The sequence below is a fragment of the Vipera berus genome (assembly GCF_964194415.1).
Source record: "Vipera berus genome assembly, chromosome: 3".
NCBI lineage: Eukaryota > Metazoa > Chordata > Lepidosauria > Squamata > Viperidae > Vipera > Vipera berus.
This window is the reverse complement of record NC_138204.1, coordinates 14377464-14399945: the sequence shown is the minus strand read 5'-3', so window position 1 is coordinate 14399945 and position 22482 is coordinate 14377464. Positions and strand designations below refer to the sequence as shown.

Genomic DNA, 22482 nt, shown 5'->3' with positions numbered 1-22482 from the left:
TCACGAGCGCATGAGTGACTGTACGCAAGGCATCCCAGTCCAGATAGGGTCGCAACTGGCGCACCAGGTGAACCTGGGCAAAGGCCCCCCTAGTCACAGCTCCAATATGCTCTTCTAAAGAGAGCTGTGAGTCTAGAACAGGGGTAGGCAACCTTGGCTGTTTTATGACTCGTGGACTTCAACTCCCAGAATTCCTGAGCTGGCATGGCTGGCTCAGGAATTCTGGGAGTTGAAGTCCACGAGTCATAAAAGAGCCAAGGTTGCCTACTCCAGGTCTAGAAGGACCCCCAAGTTGCGCGCCCTATCTACGGGGGGGGGTAATAACTCACCCCCCATGGCAAGAGATGGAATAATCGGCCCTCAATGAAATTGAGTTTGACACCCCTGATCTAGCTGGACCAGACTTCAGTGAAACCTAGCTGGGCGCCCAGGAAACAGCCTGAAAGAGATCCGCGGCGAAGAAGGCAAACGGCAGCCAGGAACGCCCCCCGGTGGCATTTCTGCATGGCCTGCTTCGACTCGTGGAAGCCCGGCCGGCCCTGCGGCCGCTCCTCCCGGCCTCCTCCTCCTCCTCTTCCTCCTCCTCCTCCTTCCAAGCTGTCCTTCTTCTTGCGGCCGCGGGAGGCAGGCGCGGCGCCTGCCTGGGAGGAGCCGCCGCGCGGCGGGCAGGAAGATGGCGAGCGTGCAGCTGGAGTTCCAGGCCAGCGCTGGCGAGGCGGATCCGCAAAGCCGCCCGGTCTTGGTGCTGGGCCAGCTGCAGAACCTACACCGCCTGGCCTGGGCTAACGTGCGGGGCAAGCTGCAGCCCAGGGTGACCGAGGAGGTAACGCGGGCTCGGGCTGGGATCGCCTCGCCTGGCTTCCTGAGCTGGGCTGACTTGACGAAACGCCCCGCCGCCCCTCGGGAGAGGCGCTGTCGCCGATTTGCAGCCGCGGCCCAGCTCGCCTCTAGCCGGGACGCCCCTCTTCGCCCTTTCCTCTTTTCCAGACAGGCCTAGGCTGAGCCGGGAACCGCTCCAGCCAGCCGCGGCGATTGGGTTGAATCCCTTCTCCTCTCCCGGCACCCTGCTCGGGGCGGAGTTCCCTTCTATGGCAGGGGTCCTCAAACTTGGCCACTTTAAGGCTTGTGGACTTCAACTCCCAGAATTCCCCAGCCAGCCAGCATGGCTGGCTGGGGAATTCTGGGAGTTGAAGTCCACAAGCCTTAAAGTGGCCAAGTTTGAGGACCCCTGCTCTATGGAGTCCTCGCTGTTGTCCGAGCTGGGTGGTTTTGCTTGCAGATGTCTTCCATTATTGGTGGAGCAGTGGGCTAATGCCTCCTTAAGTAACACCAGCTGCCTGCAATCAGTGCAGGTTCGCATCCCACCAGGCTGAAGGTTGACTCAGCCTTCCATCCTTCCGAGGTAGGTAAAATGAGGACCCAGATTGTTGGGGGCAATTAAGCTGACTTTGTAATAATGCCGCTTGCGGGTGTGTGAAAAAGCCCTAATAAGCAGGCATATACATAGAATGAAGGCTACTGCTAAGTTTGTAAGCCGCCCTGAGTCTTTGGAGAAGGGCGGGATATAAATGGAATTAAAATAAAATAAATAAATAAAATAAATTATCCCAACTAAAAACTAGCCACGGATGATGTTACCGAGTCGGGTAATGAAACGGTCTGCAAGCAAACCACCAAAGTCGGGAGACCACCCAGGACTCCGCAGTTCAACCCTGAGCTACAGATACTCTCTTCCAGTGGTAGAATGCCTGCTGCCCGGGGGGGGGGTGTTTGCAACCATGGAGAGGGGTGCGGGGAGCAGCGGTATTCTGACTCCGGTGCCGAGGATCTGGTCTTCGTAGCTGTCGGTGCAGATTCCGAATTCAGTGGATTTTGAAATTGCTAACCTCGTGACACTCCGCTGCCTGGGCTTCATCAAAGTACCCCCCCACCCCTTTGCCCGAGTTAATCAGGTAGGCTTCCAGGTGTTTGTTTGCTCGCCTCTTTTGCAAATTCAGTGGCGTTCGGGTAGGCTTATTGTAGGTCATGCGGTGTGAGGTCACAGATTTAGGCTGGGTCCAAATGTTTCTTGCTCCTTTGAAGCATAGGATGTTGGGCAAACCTAATCTTTGTGCCTAATAAAGAGTTGCTTATGGTTTAAAGCAGGAGTCTTCAAACTCGGCCCTTTTATGACTCTGGACTTCAACTCCCAGAATTCCTCAGCCAGCATGCCTGGCTGAGGAATTCTGGGAGTTGAAGTCCATGAGTCATAAAAGGGCCGAGTTTGAAGACCCCTGGTTTAAAGTGTTGTGTGAGCTCAGCCAATTGCGTTTGAATCAATAAGGTATGGTTAAGTGAAATATGTAAAACATAAGATGTTGGGGGAATGGAGCCGTAGATTATGCTGGCTGGGGAACTTTCTGAGTTGAATGAAATCCACCCATGTTAAAAGTTCCTGAGATTGAGAAACACTGATCTAGATTTTATTTGATTTCCCCCAATATTCTTTTATTGATAATGAAATTGAATGGATTTCCTTACAGGTAGTCCTTGACTTACAACCATTCATTTAGCAATCAAAGTATAAAGTATAAAGGCCATGAAAAAAGTATAGGGATAGAAATTTAATAAGTAAATGATGAAAAAAGTAACCTGTCGTGTCATTGCACTTACAACCATCATAGCATCCCCCCCCCCAAAGACACCTGAACAAAATCTGGGAGCTTGGCAACTGGCACCTATTTACAGCTGTTGCAGCATCCTGGTGTCAAGTGGTCACCATTTGCGATCTTCCCAGCCAGCTTCCAATAAGCGAAGTCAGAGGGGGAAGCTGGATTTGCTTAACAAATGCATGATTCACTTAACTGCAGTGATTCACTTTACAACTGTGGCAAAAAAGTCATAAAATCAGGCTTGACTTATTTAACAACTACCCTGCTTAGCAATGAAAACTCTGGTCAATCAGTTGTGGTTGTAAGTCGAAGATTACCTGTACAACAGGATTTTTCATCTTTAGCACTTTGAAGATACCTAGACTTCAATGCTCAGAATTTCTCAGCCAGCCATGCCATATATAGCATCAATTTAGCTACTGTATATAGAAATCTGGAGCTGCCATTTCTCTTTATTTTACAAATACAGCTGTTATTGTATACCCGGGTAGAATTCCCAGCTCTTATAATTTCACAATGGGAATATGAAATTCTAGGCCTACCAGTCACTCTCAGCCCAATTTACAGGATTATTGTTGGGAAGAATTGAAGAGTGCTACAGATGCAGGCTTGGCCTTCTGGTGAGCTTTAAATCTAACAAACATTTCACAGTACAATCGAGTTCAAACAGAACAGTGTTTCTCAACCTTGGCAGCTTTAAAATGTGTGGACTTCAACTCCCAGAATTCCCCAGACAGCATGCAGAGTGGAAGAACTTTCACTGACACACACACACACACACACACACACACACACACACACCATCCCTACCTTGTCAGCTGGCATCTGAGACACTTCCTCAATCTTCCCTCAGCAGCCACCACTGTTGAAAGATTTCAGAAGCCAAGCTTGGTTCCAAAGCAGCTAATGGCCACTTGCCTATTGGGCCTTGCTGCCAGCCAATTGAGTACAGGGGCCAGAGAGAGGCAGGAAAAAAAAGGCGGGAATACAATTCTCCCTTGTGCTGTGCAACCTATGGGTTTCTGGGAATTGTAGTCAGAAAGCATGTTGGCATTGAAGTAACCACAGGTTTCCCAATTTTCATTCCCACAGAAATCATAGGTCCCAGCATTCTTTAAATTGGCCCATTTAAGTTTGTTGTTGTTAGCTGCGAAGTCGTGTCCGACTCATCGCGACCCTATGGACAACGTTCCTCCAGGCCTTCCTGTCCTCTACCATCTTCTGGAGTCCATTTAAGCTCATGCCTACTGCTTCAGTGACTCCATCCAGCCACCTCATTCTCTGTCGTCCCCTTCTTCTCTTGCCCTCAATCTTTCCCAGCATTAGACTCTTCTCCAGTGAGTCCTTCCTTCTCATTAGGTGGCCAAAGTATTTGAGTTTTAGCTTCAGGATCTGGCCTTTTAAGTTATTGTAGTTCAATAATTCTTGCCCAATTAGTTCCAATTTTGTCTCATTGAAGGTTACAAGATATCAAAGAGACACAAGAGTTTTAGCATTATATAGGGAGAGTGTGACATACCGCTAAGCCATAATTTGCTCAGCTAAGCCAGGAGAGACGTGGAGTTTCTGTTTTGATTAATCAACGTGTATTCTCCTAGTTGAGCAATACTGACAAAGCATGAGGGCCAGCACATCACACACTTGTGAAGCATTTTGTGAAGGTGTGTGCCAATAGTTCCATTAAGGACACTTCCCTTTTTAATGACTTTCACTAGCTATTTTTATTTCCTTTTCAACAGCTGGAATTCCCTATGATTGGAGAATTGTTCTGAATCTGAACTAAAGCCTTTGGGATTCTGGTGGTGTACACATTTAATTTTAATAATAATAATAGCAACAGCAGCTTTCTATGGCCTTTTTGAAACAACCTACTTCTGGGGGGTTCTTTAAATAGGGCTTCAATTCTTCATGGGAACTATTAATAGTTGGTATTTGTTTTCTCAAATATTTGCTTCCCATTTTCTCTGAAAAAGCTCATGCAGTTGGGAACTGCCAGGAGAAACCCAGCCTTGGTTCTCTGCTTAAAATATTGTCTGTCTGGGGTCACCCAATGTTCTAAAACAGAGATAAACCTGACTTAAAACTGTGTCTGGTTTTGGCCAATGCAATTTGTGAATTTTGGGCTGTATCTTAACTTTTACCCAGCCAGTTTGAGTCTAATTAAAAAAAACATATATAGCATTATATATGAATGCAGCCACCTTTAATTTTAAATGCTCTCATTATCCCTGCCAGTTTGCATTAGTTCTTCTCATGCAGGAAAAACTTCAGGCATCATAAAAAGAAGAGTCCCAACACAGTACAGATAAGACAAGGGTATCTCATAAGAGCCATGGTGGCACAGTGATTAGAATGCAGCATTGCAGGCAAACTGCACACAGCCTGGAGTTCAATCCTGATGGGACACAAGGTTGACTCAGCCTTCCATTCTTCCTAGGTTCGTAAAATGAGGATCCAGGTTGTTGGGGGAATATGCAAATAATGCTTGTGCATTGTAAACCACTTAGAGAGTGCTTTAAAACATTATGGGGCAGGATAAGCCTAAATACTAATGCTATCCTCAGAGTATGGTCTAAAAAGTTATGATAGCAATCACAATGGTGCAACTGAAGCTGCCTTTTTTTTATACACCACATGCATAAAAAATGGACACCTTCAGGCACACCATTATGGTTGCCATCTTGACTTTTTTGGGCCACCCCTGAGGACCTCCTTGGTGAAAGTTCTGCTTGAAGAAGAATTGCCTGCAGAAGACGTAAACTTTTCCTTTCGGTTCTCAGATATGGCAAGCGGCATTAAATACTTTGAGCCCCAACCCCACCGACAGCTGTCCCCTCTACCTGAATCATGCCACAGTAGCCGCATTACCTTCCCGGGTGAGTCGACATAACAGCCCGTCTGCTGCTCAGTTCCTGACCCGGGTTATCCGAACATGCTTGCCTGGAGGAACCAAGAGATGCATCCTTGTAAGTGAAGATGGGAGAGGAAGCAAAGTGGAAAGGGAGTGATTTTTCTTAAATTCCAGATTGCAATTTAGGGGCAGCCTTTTGTAATAATTGTTCTCAGTTATGACGGTAATAAAAAAGTCACCTTGTGACCAATCATTGCATTGATAATCTTTTCAGATGTGTAATGCAAAGGAAAGCTGAAAGAAGCTCCTAAGCACAGTTGTAGTTTCATTCAATGCTCACTTTGCTTAACACCCAAGTTGCTGGTCCCAATTGTGGTTGCTAAATGAGGACTAAGCTGCAGTTAATTTCTAAAACAGAGATGGCTATCTCTTGAGGCCAAGTGCTCATGGTGAGATCAGTTAAAGGCCTAGCAATTGTCTCCTTGTAGTGTCCAAACCTTGGTAAGAGTTTTTTAATGTTGTGTTATGGTAATTCAGACCAATTGGTTAGCTTATCGAGAATATTATGCCAGTCCAAAAATAGATGAGATTAATTGGTTGTGTGAATGCAATTGCTGAGATCTGTGAATGTTCATTGTAATTCTCTCTGCAGTTTAAATCAGTGCTTCTTCTCTCAGATGGACTGTACAAATTGTCACTATTCAAGCAAGAACTAGTGTCTGTGTGGGTAGACTACATAACAGCAAAACAATTATCATTCTTCCAGGAAATTAGCCATCCATCATAATGCTTTGCTTATTTTAAACTTGTAATCTGCTTTCTGTGTCTAGAGACACAGAACAGAAATGGAACAAAATAATTGTCTCCAGCTTCATTGCAGCCCAAAAGCCATTGATGAAAAATTATTCTGAAGGCTGTAATTTCCCAGATGTAAGTATGTAAGATGACAGAAAGGATTTTCAAGCTTTTTCAGGCTACAGAACCCATTGTTCTTTTTTAAAATCCTCAGAAATGCTGACCAAAAGGCAAAGTTCTAGCATAGTGTTTTTCCACAGAGCAACTTCAAGATATGTGGACTTCAACTCCCAGAATTCCCTAGCCAGACATGTTGGCTGGAGAATTCTGGGAGTTGAAGTCCACACTTCTTATATCTGCCCAGGTTAAAAAACGTTGCTCCTTTGATAGAAAACTAGCTATATATATTGTTTTTCTTTATCTCTTGCAGAACATTACCGGGTTCTTGTGGGATTCAGGGGTTCCAGGGAAGAAGTTTGAAAAACTTTTATTTCAGTAAAACTTGTTCAATATACTTTTTTTTTAAAAAAAATTGGTGCTGATTAACTATTTCAGATGGTGTGTGAGCGCTCAGAAGTCTTTGCTTCAGCTTGTGCCATAGCTCGGGCCTTCCCACTCTTCACCCTTCGCTCCAGTTCATCTAGACGTACAGAGAAGAAGACTGTGGTTGTGGAGTTTTTCCTAGTTGGGCAGAACAATGGTCCAGTAGAGGTTGAGATGCTGAAAGTAAGTTGACATTCTCCAGAGAATGCTTCAGATTACAAAGAAATAAATGATTTACAGATATTCCTCACTTAACTACAGTAATTGGAACCAGAATTTCCATCACTAAACAATACAGTCATAAATCACAACATCAAGTGACCGTGCCACTTGGTGTTGGTGATTAAGCAAATAATTGTGGGTTAAGTTACATGAACTGCAATTTCCAACTTCCTATCAGCTTCCCCATTGACTTTGCTACTGGGAATCTGGCAGGGAAAATCACAAATTGTGATTACACGGCTGCAGGATACTACAACAGTTGGAAATCTAGGCCAGTTGCCAGATGACTATGGAGATTCTGCAACTGCTGGAACTTTAGTCATGACTACCATTCGTTCACACTGTTGCAAGTTCAAATAGTTACTAATTGGTCTTTAAATGAGGACAAGCTCTACAGTGTGCTACTCTCTTCCACCAGGGCATGGTCCAACCTACCATTAAAACAAACAATAAAAAGTGTACAGACTATGAAACTTAACAATGAGTGGTGGGGAGTACTATGTTTTTTATCATTCCTTTCTAACGTGTGTGTGTGTGTGTGTGTGTGTGTGTAAACTAAAGACTGATTTTAATATAGGGTTAGAGGTTTCATACTGCCAGTTCCTCTCCTAATACTTCATTATTAACTCTTACAACTACAAACCCTGCTGTGTTAAAATTGGCTAGCCCAAAATCCTTAATCCTTGGTCATTCGTTATTCTTAAAAAGTCTATGGGCAATAAAAATATACTATTTGGGTGAAACAAAGCTCCACCAACACAGATTCCCTTTATTTTATCTTTTTAGTGTCTAGAAAGTGCTACAGAAGGGGTTAGACTGGCAGCTCGAATCGTTGACACCCCTTGCAATGAAATGAACACTGACAAGTTCCTGGAGGTTGGTGATGCCTTTCAAATATTGGTGTTTTTCCAGTGAATTTGAAAAATTCTATCTAGAATTCATTTTTGTTTCTAGCAAAATCCTTTTTCCAAAGGCCTTTACTTATCATTTTAACCGGAAATAATTCATAATTGCAAGCAGAGCTTTATGAAGCTGAAGGATTAAATTAGTCTTTCTTAGAATTGTAGGAGAAGAGCAGGCAGAGCAGGGTGGAGTTAAATGTGTCATCAGTTCAGAATCATTACGTTCGCACAAATGGTCCATCCTCTTCTATATTTGATTGATACGCCTTTCTTCCAAAGAAACCCTATAATAAGGACCATGGGGAATTGGGTATTTAAGGCCAAAGTTGCAATGACATAGCTTAAATGTTGGACTTTACACTGTAGTTTTGTGTTTTCAACATTGTTGAAAGTGATTGGTCATTTGATGATGATCAAGTGATGCCTTCTTTTACTTTTTTGGAAGGAAATCAGAAAAGTGGGAAAGGATTTGGGGATTGTGCCAACTGTTTTTCAGAATGAAGAACTAAAGGAGAAAGGATTTGGAGGTCAGTCAAAGCGGTAAAATTTATTTAGCTTTTCTTTCTTTCTCCACTCATATACCTAGACCAGGGATCCCCAACCCCCGGTCCGTGGACCAGTACTGGGCCGCAGCATGCCAGCAAACAAGCAAAGCCCCATCTGCAGGATGCAGGCAGCACACAAAACAACGCCCCCTCTGGTCCACGGAAAAACCTCTCTCCACGTAACCAGTCCCTGGTGCCCAAAAGGTTGGGGACCTCTGCCCTAGAGAACTGTTTCTTAACTCAGCCTTTCCCAGAAGGCACCTACAACTCGGTCCATGAATTCCAATGGATGGATTTGTTCAGTGGTCCATTTGTTTTTTTCTTAACTATCATGGAATTCTCAAGAGTCTTCAGCACAACATTTCAAAAGCATCAATGCTTTTTATCCAGCTTCTTCAAAATCCTCTAATGATTTGGGTCTTGCAAAAATAATAAGATTTCATTAATTGTTCTAGACATAATCCTTAAATTTTGTCAGATGCTATTCAGAAATTTAAGGCTTGTAGAACAACTTTAGAAGTTGGAAAGTGAGGAACATGGGAGAGCCTCAAAGATGCTATAGACTTTGCACAACTCTTTGAGGTCCTGCCATGTATTTTAGAAATTTCTCTACCCATCTCTTATGTAGAATGACGATATCATGCTTAAAATACTGAGAGTCCTTGTGTAGTGACTAAAATTGCTTTCAGCAAAAATGAACCACATGAATGAAGGGGGGGAAAGGGAGAGAGAGAATAATTTCTTAGTGTCTTCCTTCTTCTCCAGGCATCTATGGGGTTGGAAAAGCAGCTGTTCACCCACCTGCTCTAGCTGTGCTCAGTCATACACCAGAAGGAGCCACACAGACTATTGCCTGGGTTGGAAAGGGCATTGTTTATGACACTGGAGGACTCAGCATCAAAGGAAAGGTAAGTTCAGAGTCTGTTCCTGGAATGATCTGGCAGGTTACTCTAATATCCATGTGTTAAATAGACTCCAAGAAATGTTCTCCTTGCCCTTACTCACATCTCTGCCTCAACGTCTGACTGAAGCCATAACTGATGACCAAGTGACATTAGTTAATTAAAGGTAAAGGTTCCCCCGCACATGCGTGCTAGTCATTTCCAACTCTAGGGGCCGGTGCTCATCTCCGTTTCAAAGCCGAAGAGCCAGCGCTTGTCCGAAGGACGTCTCCGTGGTCATGTGGCTGGCATGACTAGACGCCAAAGGCGCACGGAACGCTGTTACCTTCCCACCGTAGTGGTCCCTATTTTTCTACTTGCATTTTTACGTGCTTTCGAACTGCTAGGTTGGCAGAAGCTGGGACGAGTAACAGGCACTCTGTTACGCGGCACTCGGGATTCGACCCACCAAACCGCCGACCTTCTGATCGACAAGCTCAGCGTCCTAACCCACTGAGCCACCGCGTCCCTTCATTAGTTAAATAGCTCGTTAAATATGCAGCAGCTTCACAAATTAGGTTTTACACGTAGCACTTCGGACTAAATTTTGACATAGAAGGAGAGGCAAAGATAAGCATGGAATGAAGAGATGGAAAAGTTGTCTTATCAATCACATCTGCTACCTTGATTGGAGGAAGTTTCGCTGAACTTTGTTGCCCTTCGCTTTTGAGAAGGAAGGACGTGCAGCTATTAGCCAGGTATAATTTGCCGTCAATGGCTTTGAGATAAATGCTTGCATTTCTGCTCTTATTTTGCTAGACAACAATGCCTGGAATGAAACGAGATTGTGGTGGAGCTGCTGCTATTTTGGGTGCCTTCAAGGCCACTGTGAAACAAGTGAGTGAAATTCTGCACATCATTTGAAGATAGTTGGTATTACCTATCTATGGTCAAGCTATCTGGTAATAATGAGATTTGTGTGTGTGTGTGTGTGTGTATGTATATATGTATATATATATACGTTAAATGTTTGTTAAGTATTTAGATTACCTTGCTAGGCCCCAAACATGGGACAAATCTAGCAAATCTAGCCTAGCAAGGTAATCTAAATACTTAACAAACACTTAACACATATCTCCCTTGCTTCTCAGCTAACAAAGCGAGAAAGAGCCAGTGGCCTAAAGGTTAGAACAATTGCCTAAGGTGCCCAGGTTCGAATCTTTTCATATGAGGCATTTGGAATGAAGAAAGTCAGGCTAAAAAATCAAATGGAATGTAAATCAGTAGCATACATATACATGTACAGTATATGCACATAATCAGCCAGATGACAATAGCACAGCAATTTAAGTAATGTCATCAAAAACGTAGCATCCATTCAGTAACGTAGGCATACTTGGCAATCAGTAAGTCTATAAAAGAAGAAAAAGAAGATCTTTCAAAGTTCTACATTTCAAAACTTCAAACTTGCAACAGAAAAACCCTAATTTTCCTCCCTCTAAAAAAATGAAAACTTCCTTATCTTCAGCCTGACGCATCCAGTTGAGCTGTGAGAATGATCAGTCTTGTGTGATGGAGTATAGAAATATGAACTAAAAAGTATATTTGAAGTGCTGAGTAAGGAAGTCTAATCTGGTAGATATGCCGAATTATGATTTACTCATTATTTCGGTCCTTTTGTTAAAATAAATCTTGGCTACCAGGCTCCATTTTCCCTAGAATTCAAATAAAGGCATGTTCAAGATGCTCAATGGCCATTTTCATTGTCACTGTGCTCTCAGCTTGGCTGTGTGTGTTCTTTGGTTGGAGTCAGATTCAGCAAATCACTCTGTTGACTTCTGGCTGTGCTGGGAACCCCTGGGAACAACATATGAAGTTGGAAGGATGCCACCAGCCGCTTCTTTCTCCTGATCTCAATTTAGCTTCTCGCCTATCAGATTTAGGTAAAGGTAAAGGTTCCCCTGCACATGCGTGCTAGTCGTTTCCAACTCTAGGGGCCGGTGCTCATCTCCGTTTCAAAGCCGAAGAGCCAGCGCTTGTCCGAGGACGTCTCCGTGGCCATGTGGCTGGCATGACTAGACGCCAAAGGCGCACGGAACGCTGTTACCTTCCCACCACAGTGGTCCCTATTTTTCTACTTGCATTTTTTACGTGCTTTCGAACTGCTAGGTTGGCAGAAGCTGGGACGAGTAACAGGCGCTCACTCTGTTACGCGGCACTCGGGATTCGACCCGCCAAACTGCCGACCATCTGATCGACAAGCTCAGCATCCTAACCCACTGAGCCACCGCGTCCCATTTAGACAGGATTTTTTCCCAACCCTACATGGAAATCCAGGGGATTGAATTTGGGATTTCAACAAAGCACATGCCTTCCTATTAAGTCCCTTCTCTTCCATGGACCATCATTTTCTACCTTCTTTATTCTACCATAGCTTGGGAATGTACGAAAGGGGGGTTATTTTCTTCGCTAGGTTTGACCATCCTGGGAATTTCTGTACAAATGTTGACTTCAGGAATTAAATTCCAAGCGTCTAAAACCAAATAAGTCACAAAGATGTGGGCCCAAATATTTTCTGCTTGCTCAAGTTTGACAATTTGAAAGCTTTATAACATTTTATTGCCGGTGGCCCTCATTCCATTTTCCCCAAATATTCCCCAAGTAGGACTAGAATCAATATTTTTACATCAAAAAATTCAATGGAACAGACTGGATCCTTAGATGAATATGCTAATTGTAATCATACTCAATTGAATAGGAAAAGAATCAGATTCAGAATTTTCCAGTTTCCCTATTCGTTGCCAGTTGCATAAAAATTCCATTGCATAAAATGGAATGTTACATGATCTTTCCTTATCATTCAGATATGGAGGATAGATGGAGATAGTGAAAATGCAAGCGTATTGTTGGAATACTCGGACAAAGTTTTATTGAAAACTTTAAAAAGAAATACAGAAGAAATTTCACTCCCACAGTAAATCCTATTGCTGTAAAGCTTGCTGGCAGCTCTGACCCTTGCCCCAACTGCCTGGGGATCCGGATCTGTAAACACATTCTCTGCAGTGATTTAATGAACAGTAGGCCAGCCAAGAAAAATTGGTCAGAAGATAACTTAAATGTTAAATTAGCATTTCCCTGGGCAATTGTTTTAAACAGCATCTCCCTTAGGGAAAAAAAAGTTGTATCAAAAGCTCTTGTTAGCAGCCCCGAGTGAACCTCCTCAAGTGAAGGAAAATTATTTAGATCTCCAAATCGAGCTTAAATAAAACATTAGAGACATGATTTCAGTTTTTTAAACATTACATTTGAAAGGGAGGAAGATAAAGGGGTTGATTCAATTTAACCAAATTCAGTAGATTGAGCTATATTTTTTGAAACTGGCCTTTTGATAACAGTACAGGTAGCAGTTATTAACTTTTGTTATCTAAGCTTTCCTATATTTTAAGTTGTGGATATATTTCTATTTTTCTTTTAGTAATATATTAATTTTGCCTATATTTTTAATCCTCTTTATATGATGTATGAAGTATTTGAACGTATAAGTTGGAGGGCATTGTGTGTGCGCACACGTGTTTGTGGGTGTCTGTCCGTTGGTGGGATTCAAATATGTGAACGGTTGTCTGTGTGGATGCCGCTTCCAGAAGTCCATTCTGGACCTGGGCAACAAAAATTAACTACTGGGTTTGCCGAAGTGGTGCGAACTGGCTGAATCCCACCACTGTGTCTGTCCATTTGTATAAGGTGCTGCCTAGCATTTCCCCATGGCTTGAGCCAGGGATACTTGTAAAATGCACAGGCTTACATCTATAGTTGGCTGTAGTATGAGGACATTTTGCATTTCTTTATTTGTATGCCTTCCATTCCCAAAAGCTCTTGTGAAATGGATAAGCAACAAATTTTAAAAGGAGAAAAAATGAACAAAGAAACCTGAGAGAGGGACCTGTATCTCCTAGAGAGATGCTGGTTGAACATCAGTTGATGTGTCCTTTTTCTTCCTGTCACAGGGCTTTAAAGACAATCTTCATGCAGTGTTTTGCTTGGCTGAGAATTCTGTTGGACCAAATGCAACAAGACCTGATGACATTCATGTTCTTTACTCGGGAAAGTAAGTTTAATCCACTCACCATCTCTGCTTTAATCCACTCACCATCTCTGCTGTTTCATTAAATAAATTTTCCATTCATTTTATGATGATTTAATTTTGCTAGGTTCCTTCAAAATTCACCAGGGTTGAAAGACAGGATAAAGGGAGGAAGGATTGGGAATCTTTTTTTTACATTAATCTTTACATTTTCCTTTTCTGGTTGGCTTCCACTTGGACAAATAATTGAAGGAGCCCGTGTCCCTTTAACCAAACATTGCTGCCAATGCCTCTCAATGGTGGTGCCGGCCCTCTAGAACAAAATTACCCCAGAGATCCATATAGTCACCACCCTAATGATGTTCTGGAAATCTTTTAACTTCACTGTTCTCCCAAGCTTGGGGTAGGGTGTTTGCAAAGTCCTATTGATATGTCTGAGGGAATGTCTTTGTCCAGGTGCATGGGCTTGTCTTCTTTTTAATCTGTTTTCTATTTTTAATGTAAGCTGCCCAGAATAATACTCGAGTCAAGTGATCTCTATATCTCATAAATATTCTGTCGCTATTAGGTTAAAAACACTGCTTACCACAAGAAAGGAAGCCTATGAAATTAGTGCAGGAAAGTCAACACTAAATTGGGTAACAGTTGCGTATAAACGAAGTGTCACCCCCTTTTGCCTCTTTCCAAGAACTGTGGAAATCAACAATACTGATGCTGAAGGGCGTCTGGTGCTTGCCGATGGTGTCTCCTACGCTTGCAAAGACCTTGGGGCTGACATCATTCTTGACATGGCCACTCTCACAGGTGCTCAGGTACAGTTGGTGAACACATAAATAGCATTGCTCACCTCCGTTCTGCTTAAAGCCGGGGGGTGGGGGTGGGGAATCCTTCTGACACTCCACCCAAGAGACGTGCTAGCATGAGGTTGTGTGTGAAGCTTTTCTGAGGGAAAGAAGGCTAGGGCCAGTATCCTGAGACACTCCCCAGAGCTTGAAACTAAGATTCTTCCAGAAATGCAAGAAAAAGTTCTCATGGTTTTAATATCAAGAGAATAATGGCAGGGTGAAGCAGGAGGGAATTGTTAGTTGTATATTTTGTGACATAAGTAATAATCCATATTCTGTGATTCAGGATAACATCTTGTTCTTACTGGTAGCCCTCAATTTACAACCCAGTTAGGACTGGAAAATTCATCATTAACCAGTGTGGTCATTAAGTGAGGCATCATGTGACCACGCCCAATTTGATGGCATTTTTGTCTCGTTTGTTAAATGAATCCCTGCAGTTGTTAAGCAAGACATCATGTGATCGCAATTTGGAATCTTCACTGCTGGCTTCCCCATTGACTTTACTCACTGGAAGCCAGCTGGGAACAGTCACAAATGACAATCATATGATTGCAGGCACTGGAACAGTATAAGTGCAAGTACTGGCCATAAATCACTTTTTTGAGCTCCATTTTAACTGATTAGTCGCTAAACGAACAGTCGTAAGTTGAGGCTTACTTGTACAGTAGCTTAGTGAAGAAACAGGAAAGCTACTTATTAGTTCTTTAACATAAAATTGAATATAAGAGACGGAGTGGTGCGGTGGTTATAATGCAATATTGCAGGCTAATTCTGCCAACTGCCAGCAGTTCAATTCTCACCGGCTCAAGGTTGATTCAGCCTTCCATCCTTCTGAGGTTGGTAAAATGAGGACTCAGATTGTTGGGGGCCATATGCTGACTCTGTAAACCATTTAGAGCTGTAAAACACTGTGAAGCAGTATATAAGTCTTAAGCGCTTTGCTATTGGTTGACTCCCAACAACTCCCAGGAGAAAAGATCTGAAACCACATTTCCTAGGTTCCCAATAGTTCAGGAACACTGATTTATCTACAGCGTCTGTTCAGGGTAAGGGTCCTGCGTTCATTAATATAAAACAGCTTGCAGAGGATTCTGAGATACATTTTCTGCCTCCCCATCACATTTTCAGTATCTGAAAAAAGAGGAGGAACTTTTAACCCCACTGCATGGGGGGCATCTTGCTCTAACATTTCTAAGTGCACACTCAGATATCTTCTGCTTTTACATTTTACATTATACCTTCTAGGGAATCGCCACGGGGAAGTACCACGCGGCTGTCCTCACCAATAATGAACAGTGGGAACAGGCCTGTATCAAAGCAGGCAGAAACTGTGGTGATCTGGTTCACCCCCTCGTCTATTGCCCAGAGCTCCATTTTAGTGAATTTACCTCAGCTGTAGCCGACATGAAGAACTCAGTGGCAGTAGGTTTGCTTGATTTATAATATTTTGTGCCTCACGTCAACTGCTGCTGGGTTGTTTTCTGCCTTCTGTTTTTTTTACAGCATGGTTTGGTTTTTCAGATGTTAGCTTTGCAAATTACTGTTACTCCATCCTCCATCCTCTCCATCTCTGGTACAGAATGCAGCCGCGAGAGTTGTGTTGGGAGTCTCCCGATACTCCCATGTTACACCTCTGCTCCGTGAGCTGCATTGGTTACCAGTTGTCTTCCGGGTGAGATTCAAGGTACTGGTAATGGTGTTTAAGGCCCTACATGGCATGGGTCCGGAGTACCTTAGGGAGCACCTGCTGCCGGCATCAACTTCCCTCCGCCCTGTGCGCTCCCACAGAGAGGGTCTCCTCAGGGTGCCACCGATCAGAGAATGTCGATTGGTGGCCCCCAGGGGGAGGTCCTTCTCTGTGGGCGCCCCAGAGCTATGGAATCGGTTGCCGGTTGAGCTCCGGATGGCGCCCAACCTTCGCTCCTTCCGTCGCGATCTGAAGACATTCTTATTTGAACAAGCCGGCCTGGCCTGATGGGGTATGGGTTGGGTTTTTATGGTCATTTTTAATATCTGTATTTACTGTTTTTAGTCAGGCATATGTTTAATTTTCTTTTAACTTTTGTATTTTTGTATTTTTTATATATCTGCCCTGTTCACCGCCCTGAGTCCTTCGGGAGAAGGGCGGTATATAAATAAAATTATTATTATTATTATTATTATTAGTAGTAGTAGTAGTAGTAGTAGTAGTAGTGTGGGTCAACAGCTCCTCAAAATCAGATTATTTTATGTGTAAGGTCAACCATGAAAAAGGCAGGGGAGAGGAAGATTTGTACCACACTGCCTGAAGGATTCTGGAAGGAAAAGGCCACTGAAAACGGGGTTGTTCTGTGCATCTGCTCTAGAAACCATTGCAAACTGTAGCTTTTTGCAGTGATGGCAGAATGACATGACATCATCCTGCAAATGCTGATATTACATACTCCTGTTCTCTGATCCCAGTACGCAGGTCACTGGATTTGACTGATAACATCATCCAGCAGTATCATTTACTCATCTCTGCAGACACCTACATCTCAGTTTTAAATTTGATGTTCTAAAGCAGGGGTCCCCAACCCCCAGGCTGCGGCCCATTACAAGGGCATGGCCTGTTTGCAGGCCAGTACACCCATGCATTCATCTCAACTTGCAGTCCAGCTGTGTGTATGTGTGGGTCAGCCCACCACTCAGGTGGGATGGTTCCCCTCTCCATCTTTCCAGCCAGGCCACCAAGCCACAAAGGTTGGAGACTGCTGTTGTAAAGCATAGTGCCTTGGTGGAGCAATGCCAATGGTGTTCCTTAAAAGAGCCTTGGTGGAGCAGTGGGCTAATGCCTCCTTAAGTAACACCAGCTGCCTGCAATTAGTGCAGGTTCGAGTCCCACCAGGCTCAAGGTTGACTCAGCCTTCCATCCTTCCGAGGTAGGTAAAATGAGGACCCAGATTGTTGGGGGCAATTAAGCTGACTTTGTAATAATGCCGCTTGGGGGGGGGTGAAAGCCCTAATAAGCAGGCATATACATAGAATGAAGGCTACTGCTAAGCTTGTAAGCCGCCCTGAGTCTTCGGAGAAGGGCGGGATATAAATGGAATTAAAATAAAATAAATAAATAAAAATAGTGAAATGAACTAAAGACAACTCCCCTGTGTTGTGTTTTTCTTCAGGACCGGGATAACTGTCCCAGCTCCTGTGCTGGACTTTTTATTGCTTCACACATCGGTTTTGATTGGCCTGGTGTTTGGGTCCACATAGACATTGCAGCTCCCGTCCATGCGGTGAGTAAAGAGAATTTTCTTAATGCTCTGTGTGCTGCTTGTCTTTCTCTCTGGAGTTTTGTCCCAGTTATATATATATATATATGTCTTTGAAAAAGCTTTTTCCTGCTACATAAATGTATGTTGCTTTCTATTATGATAAAAAACGGGTTTTTCTCTAAGGTTATGCCCATTTAACTGTTTTCCCTTTTTAAAAAAAATTCTTTTATCTAATTAATACATACAGCCTCACTATGTGATTTCATGGTTCTGGGTTAGACTGCTGGAGTAGGATGCATCCATGACTGTCCTTGAGGTTATCTGGAAACTAATGCTGTACATTCAAATGATAACTGGTAGTAATTTTAGGCTTCTCATTTGAATCCAGTTTGGGGAATACTCGGTTGCTTAAAGAAATACACAGGCTTGCAGAGGGCTTTTGGAATGAGATGCAGATAGTCCTTGATGTGCGACCACAATTGGGAACCAAATATCCATTGCTAAGCAAGGCAGTTGTTAAGTGAGTTCTGCCTGATTTTACAATCTTTTGTTGCCATGGTTGTTAAATGAATCACTGCAGTTGTTAAGTGAATCTGGCTTCCCCAATTGACTTTGCTTGTTAGAAACCAGCTGGGAAGGTCGCAAATAGCGATCACATGACCCTGGGACACCACAACCATCGTAAATACATTCCAGTTGTCAAATGCCTCAGTTATGATCATGTGACTCTGGAGATGTTGGTCATAAGTGCAAGGTCTGGTTGTAAATCACTTTTTTCAGTGCTGTTATAATTTCAAATGGTTGCTGAACGAACGCTTGTAAGTTGAAGACTACCTGTATCAATCTTTAAAGCCTTCAAGTTTTTCCTGCATCAATGTCTTTTAGGGATTCAGCAAATATAATAATATTATAAAATATTATTTCTGGGAATTATGTGTAAAGTTTCTTTATATTAGTTTTAGGAAGAATTTAATCAATAGGTTTTTTCTTCAGCGATAACTCTTAATAATAGTCCAAGTTGCAATAGGAAAAAAATTACAATGGAATATTGTGGATATTATAATTGCTTTCTGCATTTTAATTCTTTTAACAAGCAGGTGGTTGGTCTTTATACATCTTTCCTTGAACTTTTCCTTGAAGTTTCTTCCCTCTCTTTGTTTGTGATGCAAAACAAGCAAATAAGTTGAACTAGATAGAAAATTCTTCAAACTATTATCTGTCTTATTATGGTTGATTAAATAGCCAGCCGGATGTTTAGACTGTATTTGGCATTTTCATTCATCTATCAAGTCCTTCCCAAGACCTGGGATAGCAAATGTTGTTGTATGTTGTTAAAGGCAGGATGTAATCTGTTCCACATAAAGCTGCCTTTTTGCAATTGATGATAGCGGATGGTGAGTTGTCAATGCCAATGGTGTTCAAGTGGTGCTCCAGATGTTTTGAGATTTTATTATTAATGTTGTTATTATTTTGGTTGTGGTAGTAACTTCAAGTAGATCTCAATTCCTACTGACTTCCTGAACAAGTCCCTGCAATTTTCTTGGCAAAAGAAAATTGGCAATTTTTGAAAGTGGTTTGCCATTGTTTTTTCCAGTGGTTGAGAGTGACTGGCCCAAGGTCACCCAGCTGGTGGTGTGCATAAGGCGGGACTAGAACTTACCATTTCCTGGTTTGGTGCCTTAAACACTATATCAAGTTGGCTCTCAACCATCTGGTAGTATTAACTACACTTTTCCTCTTAAAAACGTAAAGGACAAAATCTACATAGCCTGAATCATTTTATATTGCAAACCTAAATATGACATGTTTTTTAAAAAATACCTTGTGTTCAATCATGAAAAAGATACCTACGGATGTGCTTCATTGTATTTTTTTTAAAAAATGTAACTGTAGATTCACGTGCACAAATTTTATGCTACATTTGGATAAATAGAATTTACCGAATAAACCCAAGTGGTTTTGGTTCATACAATAGCCTGAGCCAATCCCAAATAAGCCGCTTGTGGAAATGGACATTTGGCATCAGCTTTCAGAGTTTTCTCCTAGCATTTGTGTCTCTGTGTGTGTGTGTGCATGTTTGTTTGTAGGCTAGCCATCTGAGATGCCTTTGGTTTGGAAGCATCACTGCTTCAGACAGGAAGGTGGTGCAGAGTGGTGAGGATGGCTAAAAAGGTCGTTGGCAGTTCCCTCCCTCCCATCCAGGACATAGCACAGAAGCGTTGCTTGAGCTGGGTCTGTAAGATTATCTGGGACACGACACATCCTCTGTTTTCCTTGTTACCTTCTGGGTGGAGGTTTTGTGGAATCCAAAGCAGAACATCCTGATTCAGCCATAGTTTCATTCCATACAGCATTAACCTTGTGAACTCTCAAGCTTCCTCCTTCCATTATGTATTCAAGATGGACAGTGTTTAGTATTTATTTCTTATGTATATATAGGGGTGTGGGTCTACACATGTGTTGTATATAGTATGTTTAGGTGTGGGTTATGTGTTTCACTTTGAGAGCGGGCAACTAAATTTCATTTTTGATGTGTGCCATTGTGCCCACAGTAAAAAAAAAAGACAATAAATCTTATCTTTGTGTTTGCCTCTAGGGGGAACGAGCCACTGGCTACGGTGTGGCTTTGTTGCTTTCACTCTTTGGCCGTGCCTCTGAAGACCCTCTGCTGAACATGGTCTCACCATTGGGCTGCAGTGGAGACTCCTTAGAAGATGACATGGGGAGAGATTGCAAGAGACGGCGCTTGGTTTAATTCCCCTCCTCTCCCTATTTTGGAGCTGGCATGCCAGAATTACCTCACTTTGCACTGATCAATTTCCTAAATCCTAAAATTAGCATGTGTCAGAAGTGGCCATTTCAAGTGTAAAAGAAAATAAGACACAAAGTTGTGGTTGCTTGTATTCTGGTTTTCCATGTTAATGAAAAGTCCAGTTCTACTGGTTTCTAAGAATGGTTTGCATTAGGGTTTTTTTGCAAATGCGCAACAGCTTTGTGGCTCCCAGCCCTTGTTGAGAAGGGCCTAGAAATCTTTCTCATCTCTTCCCTTTCAAAAACTATCTGAGCCTATTAATTACAACTGCTTGACCTCTTACTTCCTATAGAGTTTTTTTTTTAGTTAATTTCGTGGATTTTCACTCGTCGGGGCTTTCTCAGCTTCTTGTCTTTCAACATATATAAAGTAGAGGAGGAAACACAATAGAGTTGTCACCATACAGTCTAGACCAGTGTTTCTCAACCTGGGCACCTTTAAAATGTGTAGACTTCAACCTGGCTGGCTGGGGCATTCTGTGAGTTACAAGTCCACAGATCTTAAAAGTTGCCAAGGTTGAGAAACACTTGGTCTACTCTAGACCAAGTGCATACTTTATAGTTAAAGGCAGCAACTTGGCTTCCAGCCATTCTGTCTCTGGACTCCCAACTCCCTTCTGTCCTGCTTCTTGGACAACTCAACCTTTTTTGTCCCCTGCAGATAGGTGAGCAGGAATTAGAGAGGGAAGATGTGGAAGGAACAGTGACCGTCTTGTCCTGCATCACACTGGGAAATGTGAAGCCCAACATCTGCTTAAGTTGTAAGGTGGCAATCTTGGATAAGAATCACTTTGGGCTCTGCTGTAACCCATGACATTAATGGAGGCCTTAATCCCTTTCTTTAAAAATAAGTTTTAAACAAAATTCTCCCCCGTATGCTTTTCTTCCACGATTATTTTATCGGTGTGATCCAGCGCACATCTCCGTGAAGTTCTTAATATGCTTGTGCTGATGAGTTACATTAATGTTTAGAATTATAGACCACACGGGAGGTAACCACGCCAGAATAAAGCTTCTCTTGTTTCAACATTGGCTTTTTAAATCAGATTTACAATGCATTTTTCCCTACTAATCCCTGAAGGTGTTCCAAAGATGTTAGAGAAATTTATAGAAGAATAGAAGATACACAGATTGCAATATTGATGGAAGGCAGCTAAATTGCAGCCAGAGCAGTTAATGTCTCATGAGTAGATCATGGGAGCAATTGGAACCATAGAGAAGAGCAATCTCTCTTGCTCTTCTTGGAACCTCCATGGGGCCTCTGGTTGGCCAGTCCTTTCTGGAAACAAAGGGCTGGATTAGCTGGACCTAATGCATTTTTATTACACCTTTTGTTTCAGAGGCCTAAAGTAGGACATGCTAGGAAGGTCAGTCTGTCTTTTAACCCTTTACTAACATTAAAATTTTAATGTCAATGAGTTAGAAAGGACTGCCAAGGCCGTGATACCCAACTAGACATCCACTGCAGGAATCAAAGCACCTATAACAGATGTTTGGTCTCTGCTTAAACATATCCAGCAAAAGGGAGCTACTATCTTTATAGAGAATTGGTTCTATTATTAAAGTGCTGTCACTATTTACAAAAACTTTTTAATCTTCAGGCAGACTCTTGTTTTCCTAGGGCAAAATCATTATTCTGTGTTCTAAACACAAGATTGTGACCACTGTATGGGATTATCTATCACTAAACATGGACAGACCATCTGGGAATCTTAGTGGGCAAGAGAGACGCAGAAAGTCCCAGGATACAAAACTGTATTTTATTTGTATGCCTATGTAATGTTTTGTTCATGCCACAATTATTTGACAAATTAAAGACGTAATTCCTAATTCATTGCTAATTTTACTGCCATGTTGAACTGAGTTGGTAATTTAGAATCAGACTGCATACAGTTAAAGGGGGGGAAATCATAGGAACAGCTTCCTCTTACTGGAGATTTCCCCTAGCCCAAATCACTATACAGCATTATAAATTCCAATCTCTGTGCAATATAAAATTGCTTATCACACGCTGGATATTAAATCTGGATATTAAATCTCACACCTCCATAATGCAGATATCCAATTAATCAAACTTTCCCTTGACGTCCTGTGGAGTAGTGACAATTTCCCATCCATG

At 42.6% G+C, this 22482-nt stretch overlaps 1 protein-coding gene across 3 annotated transcripts; it reads left to right on the top strand.

The window, feature by feature from the left end:
• The first annotated feature begins 643 nt into the window (after positions 1-643).
• On the top strand, positions 644-22365 carry NPEPL1 (aminopeptidase like 1). Of its 3 annotated transcripts, none has more exons than XR_014026011.1 (12): positions 644-823; positions 5432-5617; positions 6853-7023; positions 7849-7938; positions 8410-8491; positions 9275-9417; positions 10210-10287; positions 13395-13495; positions 14160-14283; positions 15565-15745; positions 17463-17573; positions 20149-20167. XR_014026011.1 is itself a non-coding variant. In XM_081324475.1 (12 exons), exons 1-12 carry the CDS (start codon positions 674-676, stop codon positions 20305-20307), a joined length of 1572 nt encoding a protein of 523 aa, XP_081180601.1. In that variant the 5' UTR covers positions 644-673; the 3' UTR covers positions 20308-22365. The 3 variants fall into 3 exon arrangements, 2 of the variants coding, with proteins under 2 accessions (XP_081180601.1, XP_081180602.1); XM_081324475.1 differs by having other exon boundaries at positions 15565-15741; positions 20149-22365; XM_081324476.1 differs by lacking the exon at positions 10210-10287 and having other exon boundaries at positions 15565-15741; positions 20149-22365.
• Positions 22366-22482: the final 117 nt, after the last annotated feature.

Coding starts and splice junctions, on each gene's coding strand:
- NPEPL1 (XM_081324475.1), top strand. CDS start 674: ATGGCGAGCGTGCAGCTGGAGTTCCAGGCCAGCGCTGGCGAGGCGGAT. Junction 7,024..7,848: donor TAGAGGTTGAGATGCTGAAA/GTAAGTTGACAT, acceptor TTATCTTTTTAG/TGTCTAGAAAGTGCTACAGA. Junction 8,492..9,274: donor AAAGGAGAAAGGATTTGGAG/GTCAGTCAAAGC, acceptor CTTCTTCTCCAG/GCATCTATGGGGTTGGAAAA.